Source organism: Leguminivora glycinivorella, chromosome 26 (genome assembly GCF_023078275.1).
Source record: "Leguminivora glycinivorella isolate SPB_JAAS2020 chromosome 26, LegGlyc_1.1, whole genome shotgun sequence".
In the NCBI taxonomy this organism is placed as follows: domain Eukaryota; kingdom Metazoa; phylum Arthropoda; class Insecta; order Lepidoptera; family Tortricidae; genus Leguminivora; species Leguminivora glycinivorella.
In genome coordinates, this window is record NC_062996.1 from 322,935 (window position 1) to 349,398 (window position 26,464).

The 26,464-nt window shown below is 39.0% G+C and overlaps 1 protein-coding gene across 2 annotated transcripts in view; it reads right to left on the bottom strand.

The window, feature by feature from the left end:
* The window catches only part of LOC125240035 (myosin-7B), an 89,907-nt gene that overhangs the window by 16,025 nt on the left and 47,418 nt on the right, over positions 1 to 26,464 (bottom strand). For both annotated transcript variants that reach the window (XM_048147861.1, XM_048147862.1), the window contains exons 3-8: positions 19,526 to 19,677; positions 9,597 to 9,731; positions 8,546 to 8,688; positions 6,025 to 6,186; positions 4,240 to 4,476; positions 3,196 to 3,396 (exon numbers count right to left, since the gene is read on the bottom strand). In XM_048147861.1, coding sequence (XP_048003818.1) covers positions 3,196 to 3,396; positions 4,240 to 4,476; positions 6,025 to 6,186; positions 8,546 to 8,688; positions 9,597 to 9,731; positions 19,526 to 19,677 — 1,030 coding nt within the window. The remainder of the gene's footprint in view (positions 1 to 3,195; positions 3,397 to 4,239; positions 4,477 to 6,024; positions 6,187 to 8,545; positions 8,689 to 9,596; positions 9,732 to 19,525; positions 19,678 to 26,464) is intronic.

Sequence of the window (26,464 nt, forward strand, 5' to 3'; positions counted from 1 at the left end):
TCAAAATTCTGTTACACACCATGTTTTTATTGAATTCCTTTAAGTTTGAGGGAAGGTTCTTTAGATCAAATACAATAAATTTCTCTAAGAATCTAGCGTCGTAAGGTCGTAACTCTTATGGTTATCGAGTTATTAAGAAAATAATAGTTATTTGTTATACAAGGGTGCAACGTTGTATTTTAACGCCGAGTGTGAAGTTGAAAAACGAGCAAGGGAAAGGATTCTATAGTTCGAGAATAGAATCCTGAACTTGCGAGTTTTTCAACATACGAGAAGTAAAATACATTTGCACCCGTGTGTAACACTAACACAAAACTTTTCCCTTCACTATAGCGAGGAAAGTGCTAGTGGTAAATCATCTTCATCACTAGATTAACCCACTTTAAAGTAGAAAAGTTGTCTACACTCAAGGTCAAATTACTTTATCCACTAGTGGATAAAGTAATTTAATGCGTGATAATGCGTTTTTACCCGCTGGTATTAAATGACAAAATATGTGTTTCCAAGATAGTGAGGGGGAAAAATAATCACTGAACACGTGTGTGACAGCCTTTCCAACTTCCTAATGTTATTCGTTTTGACATGTGACACTAACTAATGTTATTCTTAAGGGTCTCTCATACTATTTTTTTTTTTTATTTTATTTTTTTTATGGGATAGGAGGCAAACGAGCAGACAGGTCGCCTAATGGTAAGCGATCACCGCCGCCCATGGACACCCGAAACACCAGAGGTGTTGGAGGTGCGTTGCCGGCCTCGCTAACTAATAACGCTTTAATTAATTTATTATGTATTCAATGAAATCGATGAAAATTTTTTTTTGCGAATTTAACTAAACATGATAATGAACCTAATGACGTGTCGAATTTAACGGAAAACAAAAAAAAAACACGGAGTATAGACGGTAAAATAATTCTTGGCACTAAAAATAAAGCGAAATTCAAATTTTCTATTTCAAAACTTCGCCCTACGCCCTACATTTTCATTACATTTTTAAGTATTATGTGGCTTATCGATGCTTCCGCCAACGCCAAGGTTTAGGAAGCCACGCGGTTTATAAAGACGATTGTTTTGTGAGCCCTAGATCAGAATGTCAATTTTTTTTTTAAATGGGCTTAAGGCTTCCCACAGACAGTCTTAAAAATTCATAATCTTAAAAAAAACTTGTATGCAATCTGACAGTTCAAACTGACACTGACAAGACACTGACAGATTTGAACTGTCAGATTGCATACAAGTTTTTTTTAAGATTATGAATTTTTAAGACTGTCTGTGGGAAGCCTAAGCCGGCAACAGACAGTCTTAAAATTCATAATCTTAAAAAATCATAATCTTATGAAATCAGATCGAGTGCACGGATTCCCATACAATTTCGCAACTGTCCACAAACAGTCTTATTTTTTAAGATTATGATTTTTAGGGTTCCGTAGTCAACTAGGAACCCTTATAGTTTCGCCATGTCTGTCTGTCCGTCCGTCCGTCCGTCCGTCCGCGGATAATCTCAGTAACTGTAAGCACTAGAAAGCTCAAATTTAGTACCAATATGTATATCAATCACGCCAACAAAGTGCAAAAATAAAAAATGGAAAAAAATGTTTTATTAGGGTAGCCCCCCTACATGTAAAGTGGGGGCTGATTTTTTTTTTCATTCCAACCCTAACGTGTGATATATTGTTAGATAGGTATTTAAAAATGAATAAGGGTTTACTAATATCGTTTTTTGATAATACTAATATTTTCGGAAATAATCGCTCCTAAAGGAAAAAAAAGTGCGTCCCCCCCCCTCTAACTTTTGAACCATATGTTTAAAAAATATGAAAAAAAAACACAAAAGTAGAACTTTATAAAGACTTTCTAGGAAAATTGTTTTGAACTTGATAGGTTCAGTAGTTTTTGAGAAAAATACGGAAAACTACGGAACCCTACACTGAGCGTGGCCCGACACGCTCTTGGCCGGTTTTTTCAGATTGATCTGACAGATTGCGAATAATTTGAATTTTAAGAATGTGTGTGGTAAGGCAGTCAATCTTATTTTATAAGATTATGATTTTTCAGATTATGAAAATTAAGACTGTCTGTTGCCGGCCTTACTCTTGACCACAGACTAGCCAAAGGCAAAGGCGTGGCCTACGATGGCGTGAGCTCGCCCAAATGACGCCTGTTCGCTCAGTTTTCAAATTTGCCGCCTTTTTTTAGTGCCAAGATTTGTTTGACCCTCTATAAAAATCAGATCATGAGATGAAATTGTCTTTTCTGATGTTCCGAATATTACGGGTTGTGTTTGATGCAATAATGTGAATTTTAATTTTAGGATCACAGGTGACATAAGTACATACATATATACATACATACAATCACGCCTGTATCCCATAAAGGGGTAGGTAGAGCACATGAAACTACTAAAGCTTCAGGGCCACTCTTGGCAAATAAGGGGTAAAAAAAAAAAACGAAACTGTGGCATTGCAGTGACAGGTTGCCAGCCTCTCGCCTACACCACAATTTAACCCATATCCCATAGTCGCCTTCTACGACACCCACGGGAAGAAAGGGGGTGGTGAAATTATTAACCCGTCACCACACAGGCACATAACAACACACAACAGTGACACACAACACAACACAACACAACACATAACAGTGACATAAGTACTTAAAAATATTTTAAGCGGGTTACTCACGTGTTAAGTCGATATAACGTTCGACATGTTTCGATCCATTTCCGAGGATCTTTCTCAAGAGTAGCGACCCCGCCTTTACATGTTTTTTTTTTGGTATGAATAGGTAGACGTTTGACCACGATCACACCTGATGGTAAGTGATGATGCGGTCTACGGTGGAGTACGCTTACGTATGTCGAGAGCGCGACGCATGCACTATGCGCGCGTATGAGTATGCGTATGCATGGAGTTTTTTAGTTAAAATAAGCGGAGTATAGTTAAAATAAGTATTTAAAGGTTTTAGGCATAGCAGCGGGTGATCTTTCTACAGTTATAGGTCGGCAACAGACTTCATAATCTTAAAAAAAAAATGTATGCAAATTGACAGTTCAAACTGACACTGACAGATCTGTCAGTGTCAGTTTGCATACAATTTTTTTTTAAGATTATGAAAATTAAGACTCGTCTGTTGCCGGCCATACTGAGAGAGAGAGAGAGAGAGAGAAAGAGAGAGCGAAGACAAGCCGTTTCACTCTTACCTTAGAAGTGACTTCTCTTAACTTGCGATCAGCATTTTTCCCATCCTTCTCTGCTTCCGCCCGTAACTGAGCGAGCGCGGCGCGCGTGCGTTCCGCGTGCGTACGCTCGAGAGCAGCTCGAGCCATCGCGGCGGACGTTGCGTGTTCTGAGCGGAGAGTCTCTACCGCTTTACTGTGCTGCTGCTCAAGGCGTTGGATTGTCTGGGAAGGTCATAAAATATTGTAAATATAAAATTTAATTGATTTTTCATATGTGTTAGTCTTTGGTATTAAAACATCTTACTTTATTGTTGAATTGTTACTAACCATAAAGACGAGATTTCCTTGTATCTTTCTTTATAATGAATAAAGTAAGGCCGGCAACAGACAGTCTTAATTTTCATAATCTTAAAAAAAGATTTGTATGCAAACTGACACTGACAGATCTGTCAGTGTCAGTTTGAACTGTCAGTTTGCATACAATTTTTTTTAAGATTATGAATTTTTAAGACTGTCTGTTGCCAGCCTAACAAAGCGGCTTTATAGCAATGGACAAAATGAGACGTTTTACTTAACTCGCTGAAATATTTTAGTGCTAAATAGTTACAGGCGTCCATAAACTATGAAGTCTGAATAGTTTCATGTGGGTCGTATGCTTATTTGCCACCGACGTGGTATTAAAAATATGAGTGTGAAATGAAATGATTTATATGCCATTAAAGGTGGTGTACAGCGCGATACGTGTTCGTCGAGTGCACACTTCACCTGCCCGAGTTGTGGTCGTGTTTGTCGCTCCCGTATTGGCTTACATAGTAAAAATTTGGATGTATTTAAAATTGCAAACGGGACTTAATCGCGTATTTACTACGTTTTAAATACTATCTTTGCAATTTTAAATATGTGTAAAAATCGTGAAAGTTTAAATCAAAATTTAGATGTGTTTCAGTATAAATTAGGCTCTTTCGTGGTCTCCTTCTGTAGCTTTAGCATCAAGGTTTCGACTTCTACTGTTTACTTGAGTGCATCAGTCTTCCCAATTTAATGGATTCAAATTCTATAACATACCTGATGATGCCTCTGTTCTTTATCCTCCTTGATCCTGATCTCCCTGTCTAGAAGCTCCTTTAGCCGGTGGACTTCAAGCTTCAACGCTTCTTCTCGCGTTTCCACCTTCTGCAGCTGAAGAGTGAGGGCTTCCACTGATCTCTGCTGCTCGGAGACGAGACCTCGGAGTTGGGTCAGCTCGGCCAGGTGGGCGGGGGTGGGGGGAGCGGCTTTCAGTTCCTCCACTGTTGCTGCCAGCTGGAAAGAAATGATCATTAATTTTATTCTTGGATTGACTATTACAGAAGTTCAGGTTTGATGACGAAAGAATTTTAGACACACAGAAGAATTGTTGCAAATATACCGGATTATTTTTGAGTCGATAATTGCTTCTTTTTGATCTGATATTTTGCAAAAAGAGACTCCGAAAACGTAAATTAGTATAGGTACATATAATTTACACAAATCGATGAATTCACGATAAAGTAATTTATCAGAGTAAGAAGATGTGTTCAACAGATAACTTCAGACCTTCAAGAAAAGAGCATACACGCATCTTAAAGTCTGATAACTCACCTTCTACCCTTCTACCTTCTACCCTACTGGTGTTTCGGGAATCAATGGGTGATAGCACAGTGACTGCATATCATCAGGCGACCTGTTTGCTTGTTTGCCTCTTATCGCATAAAAAAAGTAGAAAAATAGGGATATATAAAACTTATTTGGCCGAGTTTACCTACAGTCTTCGCAGTAGTATGAGTGTTCGAAAATGTATTGCATTATCTGCTTCTTCTGTTTCTCCTCTCGCTCGGTTCTCCAGATCTCTCATTTTCCACTCGCAGTCTCCTAACATTAGTTCTACCCGAGCGGCCTTGGTGCCCATTACAGCTTTCGCAGCAGTATGGGTGTTTTAAGATAAATTTACCTGCTTCTTCTCTTTATCCTCTTCTCTCGCCCTTTCTCTCTTATTTCGATATCTTCGGCTGCAGCTTTCACAGCAGCATGGGTGTGTTGTATTACCTGTTTCTCCCCCTCTCTCGCCCGTTTGTCCAGTTCTATCATCTTCCACTCGCAGTTTCCCAACATTAGTGTTACCCGACTTGTCTTAAGTATTCACTACAGTTTTCGCAGCAGTATGGGTGTGCTGTATTAACTGTTTCTTCTGTTTCTCCTCTTCTCTCGCCCGTTTCTCCAACTCTCTCATCTTCCATTCGCAGTCTGCCAGCATGAATTCTACCTGAGCTGATTTAAGCGCTCGCACTACAGCTTTCGCAGGAGTATGGGCGTTCTAAGCTGTATTACTTGCTACTTTGATGCTTATTTCGATATCTTCGGCTGCAGCTTTCGCAGTAGTATGGGTGTGTTGTATTACCTGTTTCTTCTGCTTTTCCTCCTCTCTCACCCGTTTCTCCAGCTCTCTTATTTTCCATTAGCAGTCTGCCAGTATTAGTTCTACCCTAGCTACTTTAAGTGCTCACTACAGCTTTCACAGGAGTATGGGCGTTCTAAGATGTATTACTTGCTACTTTGATGCTTATTTCTATATCTTTGGCTGCAGCTTTCGCAGTAGTATGGGTGTGTTGTATTACCTGTTTCTTCTGCTTTTTCTCCTTTCCCGCCCGTTTCTCTATCTCTCTCATTTTCCACTCGCGGTCTCCCAACATTAATTCTACCCTAGCTACTTTAAGTGCTCACTACAGCTTTCGCAGGAGTATGGGCGTTCTAAGATGTATTACTTGCTACTTTGATGCTCATGTCGATATCTCTGACTGCAACTTTCGCAGTAGTATGGGTGTGTTGTATTACCTGTTTCTTTTGCTTCTCCTCTTCTCTCGCCCGTTTCTCTAGCTCTCTCATCTTCCATTCGCAGTCTGCCAGCATGAGTTCTGCTCGAGCTGCGGCTTGGGAACGAGCCGCTTCGTGTGCTGCGCGCCATTTCGCTGTGTTGGCTTCGGCTGCTGTTAAAGCCTGGAAAAAATAAGATAAAATTTATTTTAGGAGTGTCCTTTCAAAAGGGCTTATTTTCTTTTGTACTTATTTTTGGGAAATCGAGAAAAACATTATTCCACGGTATTTATTATGAAATTATTTAATTGTAATATTGTAAGTTGACGCTAATGCTATGATTACAGCAAACGTAACATGTGTGCCTAAATAAATATTTAATTACCATATGTTTTTGAAAACTAAGCACTTTTGATGCGAACTTTTGGGAATTAAGCCCTTTTGGTGTGGCCTTGTAGCATAAACAAATGTTATTATTTTAAAATAGTTTCATTTTATTTTTGGATTTTGTATTAATAACGTTATAACGTTAATTGATATTTTTTTTTTATTTTTTTTTATTTTATTTCAAAACAAATTACACAGTATTACAGTGAGACACTAAGGCACTGTGCAATGCATAAAACATGATACTATATTGTTAACACTTAGTGTAATAACGTTAACATAATATACTTAATAACTAACTGAAGACACCCGATCATCCATCGCTTCGCATAACCTCAGACATTCATCACATAAGACCTTCCATCTACTGGCAAAAACGTCACAGTCAGGTGCTGATTTGAGAAGCGCATTAAGGTACTTTAAAACGCGAACTAAGGGTGAGTTCCTGTACGCTCCAGTGCGCGCTTTGGGAACTGCTAGCAAGTCACGAGTACGCGGCCTAAAATTGAATAGCGTTTTAGACTGAGGGGGTACCAGAAGACGTACCAGTTGCGAGACCAGCTGCGGACAGTCTGAATCTCCACGTATTATTCGGCATGCCCCGGTCACAAGAGCATAATTACGCCTCACTTCCAGGGAGTTAAAACCTAGAGTGCCGAGCAGAAATTTTGTCGGGTAAAGGAAAGGATAAAGCCCATAAATTTTCTTATATAAGAATGTTGTTGTACTAAATACATTGGTTTATCCACATAAATCCTACGCCGAGTCAGACCAGACGACGCAACGGAGCCACGCTGTTACGTCGTCGCCCAAATCTAATGTTTAATTTGTTTATTTTTTGTATGTCTTTTGTATTTTTTTTTGTAAGTCTTGTTTTGTATTTATTTTGTAGTTTCACAGTGCCTTGGTGTAAACTGTAATGCTGTGTTACTTTTTGATTTAAAAAAATAAATAAATAAAAATAAATAAATAATCATTACACATTCTTCAAAATGTGTTCTAAACTTTGATGTTAATCTTTTTAGGGTTCCGTACCAAAAAGGTACAACAGGAACCCTTATGGTGCGACTCTGTCCGTCTGTCTGTCACATTCCTAAATATCTCGAGAACTACTAATGCTATCAACTTGAAATTTGGAATAGTTATGAACATTTTAAACTTCTACAAATAGAAAGTATAATTTTTTTAAATATATTAATTTTAATTGTAGAAAATGGCCAAAATGAAAGGGGGGCAAACTGTAAATTTCAAGTTACTAGGTCAAGTGGGGTATCGTTGGAAAGAGCTCAAATTGAACGTAAATAAGCTATTTTTTATAATTTTTTGTTGTGGATAAAAAAAGAATTTTGAAGGAAAATGTAAAAAAAAATACCGTTCCCCCCCCCCCTTATCTCCGAAGTTTACCAACGAAAAATTATGAAAATTTTAGTAAACATTGGTTTCATGCTAAATATTACAGGAAAAATATAATCGTGTTTGTATTTTGAATACTTTTTTTTTAATTCACAAAAAACTTTTCAGATTTTTACTTTCAATTTACCCACCCTTGCGGATGTATATCGTACTTCAAATTAATACGAGATGTTACGTAAACCATCTTCTGTCCAATAAAGTAAAAACTGTTTAAATCGGTTAACATTATAAAGAATTATCCCTGAAAAACCAGGCCGCGCAAATTAGTTAGCAAATTGACCGGGAGATGGCGCTATACACTATAATACTCATTAGTGCCTATACTTTTGTCTTCTAGTAAGTCATTAGAGTTATATGAAAATATGAGATTATTTTTACTAGGTAGTTTGAAAGAAAGTTTGTACGGAACCCTCGGTGGGCGAGTCCGACTCGCACTTGGCCGGTTTTTTTAAAGATCAAGGCGAGACTTTTTGAACTGAAACAACACCTAATTTTCTATACTAAGAAAAACTGCATTCATAGTTTAAAAAAAAGAAAAAATGGAAATAAGCCCTTTTGAAAAGACACTCCTCATTTTTATTGTCAAAGCTGTGTAGGTACATAGGTGTTATAAATAAGCCCTAAGGTTATTTAGGGTGTTTGGTGACTGGAATCAATTTGATAAAGTCGTTTTGCACTTCTCTTAAGCTATCAATGTATCTTGCACTAGCGCGAGCAAGGGGGGAGGGGGTAGGATCCTTACCTCCTGTGCCTTTTGCTCGCTGATCGCTCTTTCCTGCTCTAATCGCTCGTGGTCTCGCTCTAGCGCGAGCACCCGCGACTCGAGTTCGGCTCGCCGTGTGAGCGCGTCTTCCAATTCTGCTCGCAGTTGCCGGACGGACTCATCTGTAATGCAAGGAAATATTTAAGGTTTATTCGAAATGTTGTGAAATTGTGATTGTGAAAAATAGATTTTTCATTCATTAGGTCGACGAAGCCCAGCAATGGGGGCTCCTATTTTTGGTCAGTTTGGTGCATCGTGACCCGATTTGTTTTCATAATTCTCCGTTTGCCGTAATCTGACCGGATCTGCTTTTCGTAGGGATAGAAATATAAATAAATGAAAATTTTTCACATTTTTGCGTGATAATAATTGTCAGGATACCATAAGACTTGTACGCTGATGACAGCATTAAATGGTAAGGAACTCACCGTTTTTCCTCTATGGTCAACCATTAGCCAAGTCCACGGTTGCAAGAAATGCTGCAAGACCGGACGGTAGAGATAAACCAGAGGCTATCATGAGTGTTTGACACTTTAGAATACTTAGCCTGCGGTTTCGCGTGCTTGTGACCCACACAGAGACGCTCCGGGCCTGCGGCTCTACGCGGAGTTCGGCCTTTACTGGGTTTCGAAGGTTCAGGTTGAGCCTCCGGCCCACCGTTTCGCTTTTTAGACACTTATTATTATTCTGCGTGGAAGCACTGTCTGTCCGCAGCTCGGTCTTGAGAGCCTCTCAGAAATGCTCCAGACCTTTGTCCCTACGCGGAACTCGGCCTTTGCTGGGTTTTGAAGCTTCGCGTCGGGCGTCCGGCCCGCCGCTTCGCTTTTTAGACACTTGTATTACTGTTTCTGCGTGGGAGCACTGGGAGCACTGTATGTCGCAGCTCGGTCTGCGGCCTCGCGTGCTTGGGAGTCTCTCAAGGACGCTCCGAATTTTCGGCCCTACACGGAGCTTGGCCTTCGCAATATTAATTTGGGCGGTGCCTTACTCCTTGTATGCTGACGGCAGCATTAGATGGTAAGTAACTCACCATTCTTCCTCTGCAGCTGGTCAGCCAAGTCTGCAGAACAGCTCCTGGCTGCCCCCAGCTCCTCCTCCAGGGAGCGGCTGCGCTGCCTGACCAGCTCCGACTCCTTGTATGCTGATGCTAAGGAGCATTTTAATTCTGCAAGAGGAAAAACATAGATTTAGTCAAATAAAAAAAATCAGTAGAATAGAGAGATTAGAGCCATCGATTATACTTGTATACATAGCTGGGCACCGTTAATCAAATAGTTAACTTCGATAATCGTTAATCCGTTACTAAAAAAGTTAACTTCGTTAATCGTTAAAACGATACCTGTCATGGTCACTTCCTGTTGGGGTTGCCAATGCTACCCGATCATCGTACACGGTTCCTGCGTGTCTAGAGAGAATTCTTAACTGCATTATGGAAGGCTGTGCTGTGACCTGAGCTACTGCCGAGAGCTGTGTCAGGAGAGCTGAAAGATCACAGCAGGCGGAAGCGCGATGTTGGTGGTATCGGGGCGGTGAGGAAGTTCTCCGGAATCGCTAATACCTAGGATTTACCGGTAAATCTAAGAATTTTTCGTACTTCGGGCTTTTATAATAGCGTTCATGACGTATTTTTCGCGGCCCAACTGGAGCGTGACGTGTTGGATTAACGATTAACGGACTCTGAAAAATTTAACGGAAGTTAACGAGTCCGTTAACATTTTTTAAAGTTAACTTAAAAGTTAATCCGTTAATCGAAATGTTAACTTCGTTAATTAACGATTAACGGATTAACGAGTTAATGCCCAGCTATGCTTGTATATTGCGTTAAGTGTCACTTTCGACATAGATTTTTAGTGGCGTCATCTATTTTTTGAGCGTTCATAGGCGGTCGCACATCAATATATGGGATGATAATTGACAACATTTCATATTTTCGACTACTACTTTTTATTGTTTGGTTTGAAAGAACTCAATATTTAAAGATACACGTATTTTTTTATTTTTCCCAAAAACTGCTATTTTAATACGAAAATCCCTTTTTATTACTACTTCGAACAGAAAGAGCGTAAGTTACAAACGTCAAGACACAGCGTTCTGACGTCACATGTGTTGTTTCATACACCTAAGAAAACGACAAAATCATAAAAAAAAATTAGTTTTAACAGTCAGCTCAAACAGTCCGAGATATTTGCCTGTCAAGTGTCACTGTCAACAAATATGAGCTATGGAATGTAGACTATAAGGAGAGAAATCTGTCAAAGTAGAACAGTCGAAAATGACGTGTCAAACCTTTATGTACTTGCAATTGCAGCGCCACCTGGTTATATATCTGCACTTCTGAAACTTAAAGCTTCCGCTCCTTACGTCTAAATCTCCATACTACTAGCGATGATAAGTGTCACAGTGAAACTCAAGTGACATCCCAACCGGAAGATTTTTTTGGTTATAGTGGCAGCTCTGAATAGTCTGACTCAGCTACGTAACGTCACTTCCCCTTTTAACTATTTTTAAGATTTTTTACTAAAAATAAGGAAAAAAAATATTAAAAAATATATTTTTGTGATCTACAGGCGTATATCTCGAAATGGTTTTCGATTTAGGGACATTGAAAATTTTGAAATGTTGTCAATTATGATCTTCTTATATTCTATGGTGTAACGTGGGGATAAGTTACCTATATGTTTAAACACCAATGTGAAATTTATTAAAGCACTGTTTCACAGCAGCCGACCAGATGGCGCTGATTCCGAACCTCAACTGAATCCAAAATGGCGACTAAAAATAAAACAATTACTATGCCTGTAACACTAAATTGTAAGGTTAATCCTGAATTACATTAGCTTACTGAGGAGCGTTTGTATTGGCGAGTTACTTGCCTGTGGACTCGTTTACACGCCGCGCGAAATTCATGCGATCATTATTTTTAACCCCTGACGCAAAAACGACGGGGTGTTATAAGTTTGACGTGTCTGTATCTCTGTCTGTCTGTCTGTCTGTTTGTGTGGTGTCTATCTGTGGCATCGTATTGAGAACGCAAACTGTGCTAGACCGCCTGGTGGTAGTTAAAATGTTGTTTGACCCGAGAGTAACATTTAGTCTAGAAATATTTTAAGATTTAAGTACCTTTTCTTTTGCACCCCCCCAATAAATAAAAAAATAAAATGTAAATAAATAAATATTATAGAACAGGCTTACATTTCCTACACAGACTGACTGAGTCCCACGGTAAGCTCAACATGGTTTGTGTTGCAGGCACTCAGACAACGATAATTATAACCGTATGATAACCGTAATTTGGAGTGAGTTGGGCCAAAACTGACTTTCGAAACTCGATACCAAACATTTTAGTTTTATATAGGTGCCTATGTAAACTAAACGGTGTACCTATATTTGCCGACCGGTCTGGCTCAGTCACCCTGCCTGCTAAGCCGTGGTCCTGGGTTCAAATCCCGGTAAGGGCATTTATTTGTGTGATGAGCACAGATATTTGTTCCTGAGTCATGGATGTTTTCTATGTATTTAAAAGAATGTATTTATCTATTTAAGTATGTATATCGTCGCTTAGCACCCATAGTAGGTACAAGCTATGCTTAGTTTGGGGCTAAGTTGATCTGTGTAAGGTGTCCCCAATATTTATTTATTTATTTTAATTGTAAGTATTATGCACAGACCTTATTGTGAAATATTGAGGTTTCATTACATAAAATACGTCATTACCTGACTCATATTCTGACTATTCTTTGTTCTAAAACAAAGACGGCAGCTAAAAACATCTTCCCTTCAACCTTGAAGTGGCAAAAATAGTGTAAAACGAAGAAAGAGGGAAGACATGAATACAAATTTAGACTTTAAACTGTCATGAGAAAGCTTAAATTAGAAGACAAGAATGCAAAATTCTTTCAATTCTTTGGAAAGTACGTTAGACTAATATCTGTCTACAACTACCCACTAAGTTTTGAAGCCAAATGATCTACTGTCCTATTTATTTTTAAATGTGACGAATTCCACGTGTATCACCGTGTTTTTTTTTGCTTTACGTTAAATTCGACACGCTAGGTTCATTATCAGGAACCACCAGATATATCGCTTTTGGTTAAATTCGAAAAATGAAGTATATTTTCGCTTTTACACATAATAAGTTAATGGAGACCTTTAAGAATAACATTAAAGTTAGTGTCAAGTATTTGACGGCACGTATCATAATAAATAATACTAGGAAGGTGTAAAGGCCGCAAAAATACACTGTAATGAGTGAATTATTCTGTTTTCTGTTTGTAAGTGTGTGTTTTCTGGCATCGTAAGAAATTAAGAGTTTGTAAGACTTTCTTGTAAGAGTTAAGAGTTACACTAGTTTCTTAGAGAAATTAATTGTAATTCTCCTAAAAAAAAACCTTCCCTTAAAGTTAACGGAAATCAATAAAAACACGTTGTATTATATTTACTTGTATTTACCAAATTGTGGTTTGTCTATGACTCATAAAATTTTCGGAACGGGCTGCGGTGGCAATAAACTATTGATGATGGCTTTGTTCTAACTATTTTGTTTATTTGGCTACACTGTTAGGTATTTACACAAAGGGAACAAAGGTAATGAACGAAAATAACTATTTCTCAAGATTATTAATAATTTTTACACAACTGGAACTAGTAATTAGTATGTTTTGTTACTCAGCTTTCAGTGGTCTTATTTTTTTCTAATTTCAAAATAAAAAGAGCAGGTTAACAGAACCGATAACTTATTCACTTTGAGAAAAAGAGCGATATTTTTTTTCATTTCAACCCCAACGTGTGATATATTGTTGGATAGGTATTTTTTTTGCCATTTTTTTTTACTTATTTTGATAGATATAATATTTTAAATTAAATAGATAACTTGCTTATTTTGATAGATATAATATTTTAAATTAAATAGATAACTGCAGGTACTCAGAATCACGAGCACTTTTAATCTCAATAGGAGACAAAAAGTACCCTGTAGAATTTCCATACATTTTTGTTATTTTCCTCTTTTGATACCCCACACAACATGTACGGAAAATGGAAACAAAATAAGAAAAATCGTGTGGGACAAATTTTTTACCTACTAGGTACTACTTATTCTGAGTAGAAATATCAAAATATTTTTTTTCTAAAATATCACATTTCATAAAAGTGGCGAAAAAAAAACGCTCAAAAATAGAATTGTTAATGACAAAGATTAATGAAGTAAAAGTAAATTTTATTTGCGTTTACAAAAACATAGTCGAGTTACTCGCCTCACCACTTACCATGTAAACAAAGCACCCGCAATTTCAGATTTCCGTGGAAACCGTAAAGAACGTTGACAAAATGGCGTCGAAGTGCAACTAAAGGCCATTGCAACTCGATTTATTCGGTAATAACACATGAAATACATTGTAAATTTGCCTTAAGGTCTGTTTATCAGCAACTCCCGAATAGTTTGTACATTTGGATCACGTCTCCGATTTTGCAAACAAAAAAGTAAGGTTTCATACCAACCACCTGGGACATTGGGTAACCTAGATGGACTTTATTCAATAATTTCAGAATGATTATTATGTTATGTTAGGTACTTAATTGATTATGTTAATTTTATGTTACATTATTTTCCCCTTCAACTTCATGTAAATATTTCTACGCCGTTGCATGCCGGCAGAATATGCTGTTCTAACACCTATTTTACTAACCAAAACTGTACCATATTCTCAGAAATAAATGATTATGATATGATATGATATGATATGATGATTCTATCAGCCTACCAATTTTTATCAAAATCGTAGACGAGATCCAAATGTACAAACTTTTCGGGAATTACTCTTATTTTGGACTAGCTTTTGCCTGTGGTTTTACGCTCGTGTTAAATTCAAAAATTGCGGAAAGGTCCATACTTCCACCCCCTATTTTAGGGAAGTGGGGGGGGGGTTAGAAAGACACAAAAAGTAGCCAATGTCACTCTCCGTCCCTTCAACTATCTCCACAACGTCAATTGTCGCTCAGTTTTGCCGTGAAAGACAGACAAACAGACATTGACATTAACACACTTTCGGCTTCGCTCGCGTTATATTCCACGCTACACACTTCCACCCCCCCCCCCCCTATTTTAGGGAAGTGGTGAGTTAGACAGAGACAAAAAGTAGCCAATGTCACTCTCCGTCCCTTCAATTAGTTTCCAATTAAAAAATCACGTCAATTCGTCGCTCCGCTTTGACGTGAAAGACGGACAGACAAACAGACATTTCACACGTCCCTATAATGAAGTATATGGATTAACACTTGAAATAGCTTGTAAATATCTTTAAGTTCCTTAGTTTATTTTAGATTATACGGGACAGGAATAAGAAAGGACGGAAAAAGAAAATGAGTAAGTTTTTAAAAAAGATTCGAGTTGCAATAAAAAAGCGAATGAACTTCAAATACTGAAATATTCGGACAATGTCGTGTTCTCAAGAAAATACCAGTATTTTCCTGGATGCGTAGCCAAGGTGCCGTTTGCCCTTCAACAACGAACTCTTTGTGTCTCTCAAGTCACTCGGACAATAGCGATCAAATATATGAAAGAGGCTCCCACGTTTCCCACCACTACTCTATACAGTGCGATACGTAGAATGTCAGTTGCATTTCGCACGCTACCGAGCTTTAAAGAATGGTATCTTGGCTATGCATCCTAAGGTAATCAATCAACCAAAATGTCTTGTCGTCAAGTCTGACAGCTCAAAATGCTCTGTCTTTAACGGTGTGGTTGCCATGACATTTTAATACAATATTCGTCATCTTCAAGAAAAGAGCTTACACCCATCTTAAAGGCCGGCAACGCACCTCCAACACCTCTGGTGTTTCGGGTGTCCATGGGCGGCAGTGATCGCTTACCATCAGGCGACCTGTCTGCTCGTTTGCCTCCTATCCCATAAAAAAAAAATATGATTTTTGAATTTTCGTTTGCCTGCCACCTATCCCAGAATTAACTACTATCAAAAGTTAAAAAAAATACGATTTTTTCTTATATTTTGATGTTGTTTTGAAGTAACAAAAATTTGGAAATTCTGGGCTTCAAGATTAAGTACTCGTGATTCTGATTACAATTGACCTAAAATTCCCTAAAACAATCACAATTTTTTTATTGGCAAAAAAAAGAAATGCTTAACTAATAGTTGCCCTTACTGGGATTCGAAACCAGGAACATCAGCTTAGCAGGCAGGGTCACTCATTACCAACTACGCCAGACCGGTCGTCGAAAGTTGAAATATCGAATGTAGGACCGACCGTATTAAGGCGCTATCTTCAAGCATATACTTCCTATTTCCGACATCGAATGTAAAACGATACGGTTGGGGTCAATTCTCCATACAAACGCTCTCGACTATTACCTCCCTGATTTTTGAAGATAGAGCAATGATATTTTCAACACAGATTGTTATTATTTTTATCTGTGTCGGACCGTTTTGATTTTTTTGATATTCTGCTTTTTAAAGATGCTAGAGCCAATCAAAAAAATCCAAAAACGGCCTTTTTCATTGTGGCGCAAAAAAAGGTGTGATACTCAAGATTGGTAACAATTAACCAAAAAAGATAAACGGTCCGACATAGATTATTTCATTGTTATTCAGATTCTCAAATTTCGTTCCGATTGATTAAGTTTTGAAGGAGGAAAGAGTCGAGAGCGGAACCTCGATTTTAAAGATTTTTTTGAAATATCTTTTGACTGAGTTGTTCTTAATGGACAATTTTTTTTCGATAAATCTAGTTAATAACACTTGTATATTTAACTAAAATTCCCAAGAAATAAAACTATGGAAACGGATTAAATCGAGTATAATGAATTTAAAATTCATCCCGACGTTTCGAACTCTTTACAGCGTTCGTGGTCTACGGGTCAACGCTGTAAAGAGTTCGAAACGTCGGGATGAATTTTAAATTCATTATACGCGATTTAATCCGTTTCTATAGTTTCATTTCATGAGTAACTATCGCGGTAACCGAAGACAATATTAAAATTCCCAAGTTCAAATTCCTTTCCATTTTAGCATTTTCGCTACCGTATCCTCTAACGCTCTAAGGGTCTCCTCAAACCTATCGACGCGGAATCCGGTTTCACCAACCAAAAATCGCTGGTTAGTATTTATTAGGCTACTTGACCCTTTTTTAAAGCCTTATGGTTAAGTACTCTCCAATCAACCGAAATAAAATATGAGCATATTTTATTATGACTTAAAAATGGCAAAAAATATACTTTTACGTAATCAGACGAAAACAACACAGTCATGTTAATCTATAGATATCAGGTCATTCTATTCGAAACACGTGTTTTGTCCTTATACAGAGTGGGGCCTGTAACAAAGGCGAAGAATTGAACTCTAGGCTATTCTCCTTATACTGATCAACATTTGTTCGGCGACTTTTAAAAATAACTTGTATTTTGATTTTTATCACCCTTGAAAGTTTTTTCTAAGAGGTAAGGGTAAAAACGCATTTTATCCACTAGTGGGTAAAGTAATTTGACCTTGAATAAAGTTAAATTAACTGCTTTAAAATTGATAAAAGTAGGTGAATCTAGTAATAAAGATGATTTACCACCTGTGGAACTACTGGAAGCAGTGATAAACGCATGTTTTGCGTTGTAGTTTCCTCGCTGTAGTGAGGGGAAAAGTTTTGTGTTACACTCGGGTGCAAATGTATTTTACTTCTCGTGTGTTAAAAAAACGCGCAAGTTCAGGATTCTATTCTCGAACCACTCGCTTCGCTCGTGGTTCAACTATAGAATCCTTTCACTTGCTCGTTTTTCAATTCCACACTCGGCGTTAAAATACAACATAAAGTTCAATTTGACTGTCAGTGATTGTTTTGACATGCAGTAAGGTTCGAATTCGATGACGTCACTACATCGCTGGCAGCGTTTTCAGTTGCCAAAATAAATAAAACATTACACACATTTTTAATCGAAAATACGTAGTCATCATACACTTTTAACATCCAAAATCTATAAATATTGTTTTTTTATGTCAAATACTACAGAAGACAGTTACTTATTGTGCCATATTCGATATGAGTCTACCTGGCTGGTTAGCCTCTCATACTCGAGCGATTTTTGGTCGGCGGAAACGGATTCCGCGTCGGTAGGTTTGGGGTAGGGCTTGCCATCTCGAATTTCGCCAAACCCGGACAAAATTTCAAAAAAACCCGGACATTTGGCGTGAATCGCATATTTTCCCCGGACGGGTCCGAAAACATTATTTTTAAGCCTTTAATTTTCATCCATTTTTTTTTAATTTCACACAATGTGTAATTTCCAACAATCAATAACAAAACCAAACAATTTTTCTAACAAAAACTAAAATTTGTCTCATTTTAGGTTTCCGTACCTTGGGGAAAACTTAAGAGTGCCTTTTTAGTACGGAACCCTAAAAAGGCAACAAAGAACCCACGTTGGCTTGTCGCCAGACCATTGTCGATGCATATATATTTCTGACGAGGAAGCACCCGCTTATACGCATGCAATTAAAAATAATGCGTACGGAGCCAAATGGGTCAATATGGGGAATCCTAAATAACATACCTAATTAAACATTAACAAAAATTTTAGAAATGAACTTACGTAGGTATACACTGTGTTTTTTTATTTTCCGTTAAATTCGACACGCAGTTAGGTTCAGCATCAGTAACCACGCTGTATATCGTTTTTTGTTAAATTCGAGAATATTTTTTTTACGTTTCCATACATAATAAATGGATTAATTAGTGTGAGAGGACCTTAATCATTACATTAAAGTCATTAATATACCTGTCAAAACAAATAACATTAAGAAGTCGTAAGGGATGCCACACACGTGTTCAGTAATTAAATTATTTTTTGAAATAATTCGATAACCGTAAAAGTTAAGAGGCTGGTTTCTTAGAGAAATTTATTGTATTTGATGTAACAAGCGATGTAACAGATGTAAGAAGCGCTTGGCATCCGTTGGCTCGTTGGGTGGACGACATCCGGAAAATTGCGGGCCACAACTGGATGAGACTAGCTCAGGACCGGGACAAGTGGCGTACTAGAAGAGAGGCCTATGCTCAGCAGTGGGCGATAAAGGGCTGATATGATGATGATGATGATTGTATTTGAACTAAAAAATCTTCCCTTAAAGTTAACGGAATTCAATAATGGGTGTATAATTACACCATTTTTTTGAGCTCCAATGCAAATATAACTATTGGCCTTAGCGTCTATTTCAGCTCGCAACGCTCGTAGATATCTATCTCTATCGCTCTTGCGTATTGGCGCGACAGAGCCAGACTACCTTTCGCGGCGTTTCGTTTTCGTTTCGCGTCGCAGAAATGCCATTCAGCTACGGCACCTGGTCCCTCTGTTCCGCTCCTTTTCGCTTCCCTTCGCTCCGTTTCGCTTCACTGTAAATCTACATAATATATCTAACTCACGTTATAAGCTGCTATAAGGTCCCTCGCTCGCTCCGCTTTGCTCCGTTTTGCTCCGCTCCCCTAAAACTACATATCTGCTCTCTTCTCTTACTCACGTTCGATCTCCTGGTCTCTCTATTCCGCTCTGTTTCGCTCCGCTTCGCTATAAAACTACACATCCTCTCTCTCTCTCACTCACGTTCGATCTCCTGGTCCCTCTATTCCGCTCTGTTTCGCTCCGCTTCGCTATAAAACTACATATCCTCTCTCTCTCTCACTCACGTTCGATCTCCTGGTCCCTCTATTCCGCTCTGTTTCGCTCCGCTTCGCTATAAAACTACATATCCTCTCTCTCACTCACGTTCGATCTCCTGGTCCCGCTGTTCTATCTCCTTCCTATAAGCTGCTATAAGGTCCCTCGCTTGCTCCGTTTCACTCCGCTCCCCTAAAACTACATATCTGCTCTCTTCTCTTACTCACGTTCGATCTCCTGGTCCCTCTATTCCGCTCTGTTTCGCTCCGCTTCGCTATAAAACTACATATCCTCTCTCTCTCACTCACGTTCGATCTCCTGGTCCCGCTGTTCTATCTCCTTCCTATAAGCTGCTATGAGGTCCCGCGCCCGCTCCGCTTCGCCGCTCCTAGTGTCAGCGAGCTCCGCTAGCGTCGCCACTTGCGACTGGAACTTGCTTTCTTGAGATACTAGGGTTTTCCTGGAAAGATAAAAAAGATTGCTGTATGAAAAAAATATAATTTATTTTTAATTTATTATTTGGTGACCGGCCTGGCCTAGCGCGTAGTGACCCTGTCTGCTGCGCCGCGGTCCCGGGTTCGAATCCCGGTAAGGGCATTTATTTATGTGATGAGCACAGATATTTGTTCCTGAGTCATGGATGTTTTCTATGTATATAAGTTTATATATATATTATATATCGTTGTCTGAGTACCCACAACACAAGCCTTCTTGAGCTTACCGTGGGCCTCAGTCAATCTGTGTAAGAATGTCCTAAAAAAAAAATTTGACGACCGGCCTGGCCTAGCGCGTAGTGTAGTGACCCTGCCTGCTAAGCTGCGGTCCCGGGTTCGAATCCCGGTAAGGGCATTTATTTGTGTGATAACCACCGATATTTGCTCCTGAGTCATGGATGTTTTCTATGTATATAAGTATGTATTTATATATATAAGAATGTATATCGTCGCCTAGCACCCATAGCACAAGCTTTGCTTAGTTTGGGACTAGGTTGATCTATGTAAGGTGTCCCCCAATATTTCTTTATTTATTTTATTTATTTATAGACGGTCAACCAAATGGATGTAATAGAGTTACAGATCTTTCCTTACTTTTCCTCTATTATTTACAATATTAAATACATACATACACATACATACAATCACGCCTGTATCCCATAAAGGGGTAGGCAGAGCACATGAAACTACTAAAGCTTCAGTGCCACTCCTGGCAAATAAGGGGTTGAAAGAAAACGAAACTGTGACATTGCAGTGACAGGTTGCCAGCCTCTCGCCTACGACACAATTTAACCCATATCCCATAGTCGCCTTCTACGACACCCACAGGAAGAAAGGGGGTGGTGAAATTCTTAACCCGTCACCACACAGGCCAACAATATTAAATATGTGTAATAATCGTGAAAGTTTGTAGGATTATAGGAGGTAGGGTATAGTATGAATTTTCTGAGATGAACTTTTCGCTTTAGCCGTAATCTGTTAAACATTGTTTCTATTATTCGCGGCGGTTAGCTCCCGTTTCCACAGCACGTGCTAAAATCTCAGTGTAGTTAAAAAGCAACTATCATGATAGGAATAAGGTTCAAATTTATTAAACAGTTGGCAGTATGCAGGTAACTTTTTTTGAAGATGACAAAACGTGTTATCTCCGAAAGGTCTTTTTATGGATTTGAACCTTATTACTATCATGATAGTTGCTTTTTAACTACACTGAGACTATAGCACGTGCCGTTTAAACGGGAGCTAGCCGCCTTGAATAATAGAAACAAAGGCCTTTGTTTAACAGATTACGGCTAAAGCGAAAAGTTCATCTTAGAAAATTCACACTATATAGGGAATGATATTCCGCTTTGTGTGGTAGGGCACAGCACAGCGGATATCATCTCGCTCGAATCTAGAGCAGAGCCCGACTGGGAAAGTACCTCCGCTTTACAGAAGACCGCAGCCAAATAGCACTAGACCCTACTCATAGTGTTGTGTTCCTGCCGGTGAGTAAGGCTGCCAGAGCTCAGTGAGGGTGCGGTTGGTGACGGAAGGACCTACGGAACTAATTTGTTTCGTCTATTGTCCTTTGAGACGTCGGCAACCCCCTTAGAACTTGTACACTCCTTTTTGCTGTGTCAAAGGGAGTGTACAAGTTTCTGATGGGGTGGGAACGCGCACGTGACACTACTTGAGTTGGAGGCGTTCATAGGTTACGGTAAACGCTTTCCATCAGGCGGACCGTATGCTTGTTTGCCACCGATGTAGTATAAAAAAAAAAAAAAAACCGGCCAAGAACGTGTCGGGCCACGCTCAGTGTAGGGTTCCGTAGTTTTGTGTATTTTTTTCAAAAACAACTGAACCTATCAAGTTCAAAATAATTTTCCTAGAAAGTCTTAATAAAGTTCTACTTTGTGATTTTTTCCATATTTTTTAAACTTATGGTTCAAAAGTTAGAGGAGGCGGGACACATTTTTTTCCTTTAGGAGCGATTACTTCCGAAAATATTGATATTACTAAAAAACGATTTGAGTAAACCCTTATTTATTTTTAAATACCTATCCAACAATATATAACACGTTGGAGTTGGAATAAAAAAAAAATTAGTCCCCACTTTACATGTAGGGGAGGTACCCTAACAAAACATTTTTTTCCACTTTTTATTTTACCACTTTGTCGGCGTGATTAATATACATATTGGTACCAAATTTCAGCTTTCTAGTGCTAACGGTTACTGAGATTATCCGCGGACGGACGGACGGACAGACAGACATGGCGAAACTATAAGGGTTCCTTGTTCACTACGGAACCCTAAAAAACTAGGTATTTGTATAAAAGGCGACTTCCTTCGGGCTTTCCCCTTTCTTAATTATCTTATTTAAGATTCCCATACTGACCCATTTGGCTCCGTACGCATTATTTTTAATTGCATGCATATAAGTGGGTGCTTCCTCGTCAGAAATAGATATGCATCGACAATGGTCTGGCGACAAGCCAACGTGGGTTCTTTGTTGCCTTTTTAGGGTTCCGTACTAAAAAGGAAGTCAGTGAACATAGGTTACGGTGACCGCGGACCGTATGCTTATTTGCCACCGACGTAGTATAAAAAAAAGGTTTAAATCAGTGTTCTGCTACGGGCCGGATGAAGGGTAGAGCGAGTGGAGCCTAGGCGCCACATTGTAAGGGGGCGCCAAAATCGAGAATGTGGAAAAATCCATACAAAGAAATTATACATTGCGTGGGCGTGCACATATCACAAAATGGCGAGAGGAGTCGGGAATGAATCCAGCTATTGAAAATATAGATTTGTAATTCAGATTAAGTGGAAAGTTGCACCACATTGCCAACATATACCAACACTCATAAGGGTGCTGTTGCTAGGGCGCCGTAAATTGAGGAGTTACCCTTGACGGAGCACATTGTTGTGCGGCCGAACGACAAAGTTACGTCGCTATCCAAATGCAAAAATATAGTCTATCCGATAGTCCAAAGCGGAGTTCGATCCTCACAAAGTCAAAGGCGCAAACCGTCTCCGAGAGGCGCAACTTTGTGAGTCACAGGAGAAGATGAGCGAACTTCAAAGCACTAAGATCCCGAAAGCTTAGTGGCAAAATACCGAAACGGGTATCCCGACGGTGACGATCGAGTACTCAGTTAATCTCTTAATTAACTCTTAGTATTATAAAAATAATAGTGATGGCGAAATATAAGGCCTAAAAGTCGGGAACATAGGCGCCCTGTGAAGGTGTATTTTGGTTTGGGGTATTTTGACCCCAAAATATGCCAACGACGCAGCTCTGCAGGAGATCAAAGCATCAAAGTTCGCAAATTCCCCGCTAGCGGGTTGAGTCTTAATAAATTGCGTCAATAGGAAAAAAAAATATCAGTTCTCTTTTAGTTACTTAAGAAAATTTCCGCGCTCGCGTTTTCATTTAAAGTTTGCTTTCCTGACTTGGCCACTATAGTACTGCATTTTGTGTTTATTATTTTAGTAGGTACATGATATCAACGTTCAGCCCCATGTATTGCGACTGAGAAAGTTCAACCCTTTGTCCCTTTCGTGCTCTGTATGATGAAATCCATAAATTCTGTATTATATATTACGGCTCCCATGAGCCGTGGCAAACGTCGGGATAACGCAAGGAGGATGATGATGATATTACGGCATTACTAAGAAAAAAATTTCGCGCCTTTTTTCCTGCATAGTGAAACTTCTTGTCAAGAGCGCCGAAACTCAAACTCGCTCTACCCTGATCGAGTACACGAGCCGGCGCTGCTGCTACCTACGTGTTCAAAATTCTTGTTATTTTGATAGCTGCATCGCATCGGAGCAATGACGTTTGTAAATGAGAATTTAACTACTCGAGTGGGCGGGTTGTTTCCCGCCTACTTTTACTGTTCAGGAATTTTAGAAAAACATATCTAGGAAATCGGTACTTCCGGTTGCTGGTTTAGTTAAAACTATAATAAAAACTAGCTTAATATTATAAGTAAATGGGAAAGTGTGTGTGTCTGTTTGTTTGTCCGTCTTTCACGGCAAAACGGAGCGATGAATTGACGTGATTTTTTAAGTGGAGATAGTTGAAGGGATGGAGAGTGACATAGGCTACTTTTTGTCTCTTTCTAACGCGAGCGAAGCCGCGGGCAAAAGCTAGTATACTATGTAAAGTTACAGACAGTGCTGGGGACCAAACCAAAACCAGTTATTCGATCGTGAACGAAACGGTATATGTATTATCTATAATAATTTATTACTAATAAACTATTTTATAGACCCACAAGGTCTGCGGGTCATTATTAGGGTGAGAGTTGGGTTTAATAGTTATTAATGGATGCTATTTGGTTTCGATGTTTAGAAAATTGAATGTGAAACTAACTTCGATGCATAAAATCCAAGATGGCGCCTGTAATGTATGGGACATCGGATCGGATAACGTGAAAATTAACGCACTAAGGATCCGAAGAGAAATGTTGTCCCATAAACAGTATGTACTTCTAGAAAGATATTCTTGAAAACTACATATTAAAAACCTGCCTGTGTGGTGATGGGTTAAGAATTTCACCACCCCCTTTCTTCCCGTGGGTGTCGTAGAAGGCGACTATAGGATATGGGTTAAATTGTGGCGTAGGCGAGAGGCTGGCAACCTGTCACTGCAGTGTCACAGTTCCGTTTTCTTTCAACCCCTTATTTGCCGGGAGTGGCACTGAAACTTTAGTGGTTTCATGTGTTCTGCCTACCCCTATATGGGATACAGGCGTGATTGTATGTATGTATGTATGTACATATTAAAAAGTAAGAGCTACAAAAGTATAAAATTGCAACCTTGTTTATTAATCGAGTCAAAAATACTCGTGACATCTTTTAATCACGCCACTCGCCTTTTCAACTCTCTTAAAAACACTGCCCACGGGTAACAATGCACGGACGAGAAGTTTCCGAAGTTCCAGAACTTTCCTCATGAGAATTATCGGTAACTTCTGAGAATGTTCTCGAGAACGAGAATTTATCAGAATACTTAGTAACTTCACGTTTGAGCCACGGGTTGAATAAAAATACTACCTACTTAAAAACGGAACCCTTCTAGGATAACTTATTGTCCGTCCGCCCGTCCGTCTGTCTGTCAAAACATATAGGTTATACCCTAACCACAAAATTAAAATTTAGAAAAAACCCTGACCGCGACATAGTGGACCGATTTTCATGAAACATGGCTAAGAACACTCCCAACTAACTCAGCTTTCAAACAAAAAAACCAAGTATAAATCGGTTCATCGGTTCGGCAGGTACGATGCCACAGACAGACACACACACAGACAGACAAACAGACAGACAGACAGACACGTCAAACTTATAACACCCCTTCGTTTTTGCGTCGGGGGTTATAAAACGGAACTTGAACGGAACCCTTATAGGGTCACTTGTCATCCGTCCGCCCGACCGTCTGTCTGTCAAAACAATACATATAGGGTTTTTAGGGTTCCGTAGTCAACTAGGAACCCTTATAGTTTCGCCATGTCTGTCTGTCCGTCCGTCCGTCCGTCCGCGGATAATCTCAGTAACCGTAAGCACTAGAAAGCTGAAATTTGGTACCAATATGTATATCAATCACGCCAACAAAGTGCAAAAATAAAAAATGGAAAAAAATGTTTTATTAGGGTACCCCCCCTACATGTAAAGTGGGGGCTGATATTTTTTTTCATACCAACCCCAACGTGTGATATATTGTTGGATAGGTATTTAAAAATGAATAAGGGTTAACTAAGATCGTTTTTTGATAATATTAATATTTCCGGAAATAATCGCTCCTAAAGGAAAAAAGTGTGTCCCCCCCCCCCCTCTAACTTTTGAACCATATGTTTAAAAAATATGAAAAAAATCACAAAAGTAGAACTTTATAAACACTTTCTAGGAAAATTGTTTTGAACTTGATAGGTTCAGTAGTTTTTGAGAAAAATACGAAAAACTACGGAACCCTACACTGAGCGTGGCCCGACACGCTCTTGGCCGGTTTTTTTTTTATAAACTGGCCAGTGATTGACCTTAGTCGCACCTGATGGAAAGTGACGACAAGGCCGAGGTTGTAGCTCACTGGTTCAGTAACGCCGTGGCTTGCGTGGGCGACGGTCGCGCGATGGTCGCGCGACGGCGATGCGACGCATACGGAATCAAACCTTATCGATATGGAAGTATGAGACGCGACGGCGACGGACGCAAGACACGGCGTAATAGCCTAAGTATTCACTCTTGACTTGAATACACCCAGATTGTATAACCTAACCACAAGAATTAAAATTTAGATCAATTTTCATGAAAAATAGTAGACCGATTTTCATGAAACATGGCTAAGAACACTCCCAACTCAGCTTTCAAAAAAAAAACTAAATCTAAATCGGTTCATCGGTTCGGCAGGTACGATGCCACAGACATACACACACAGACAGACAGACACGTTAAATTTATAACACCCCATCGTTTTTGCGTCGCGGGTTAAAAATAAACGATTTAAACGAAAAATGCAACGTGAGATAGCCTTCACTAACCTAAAATCACTGTCAATAACACTTATTTACTGACACTGTCACTGTCAACAATGTAAACAAACCATTATATTATAAAATATCAATATTTGAGCACAATTTTATTATTTGAAAAGTTGAGGATCATAATGTGATAGAATTGATTAAATAAATGAAAGAAAAAGTGACCAAGTCCTCTGCGTTAGGAGAGTACGCTGGTTCGATTCCAGCCTCAGGCACCAGAGGACTTGGTCA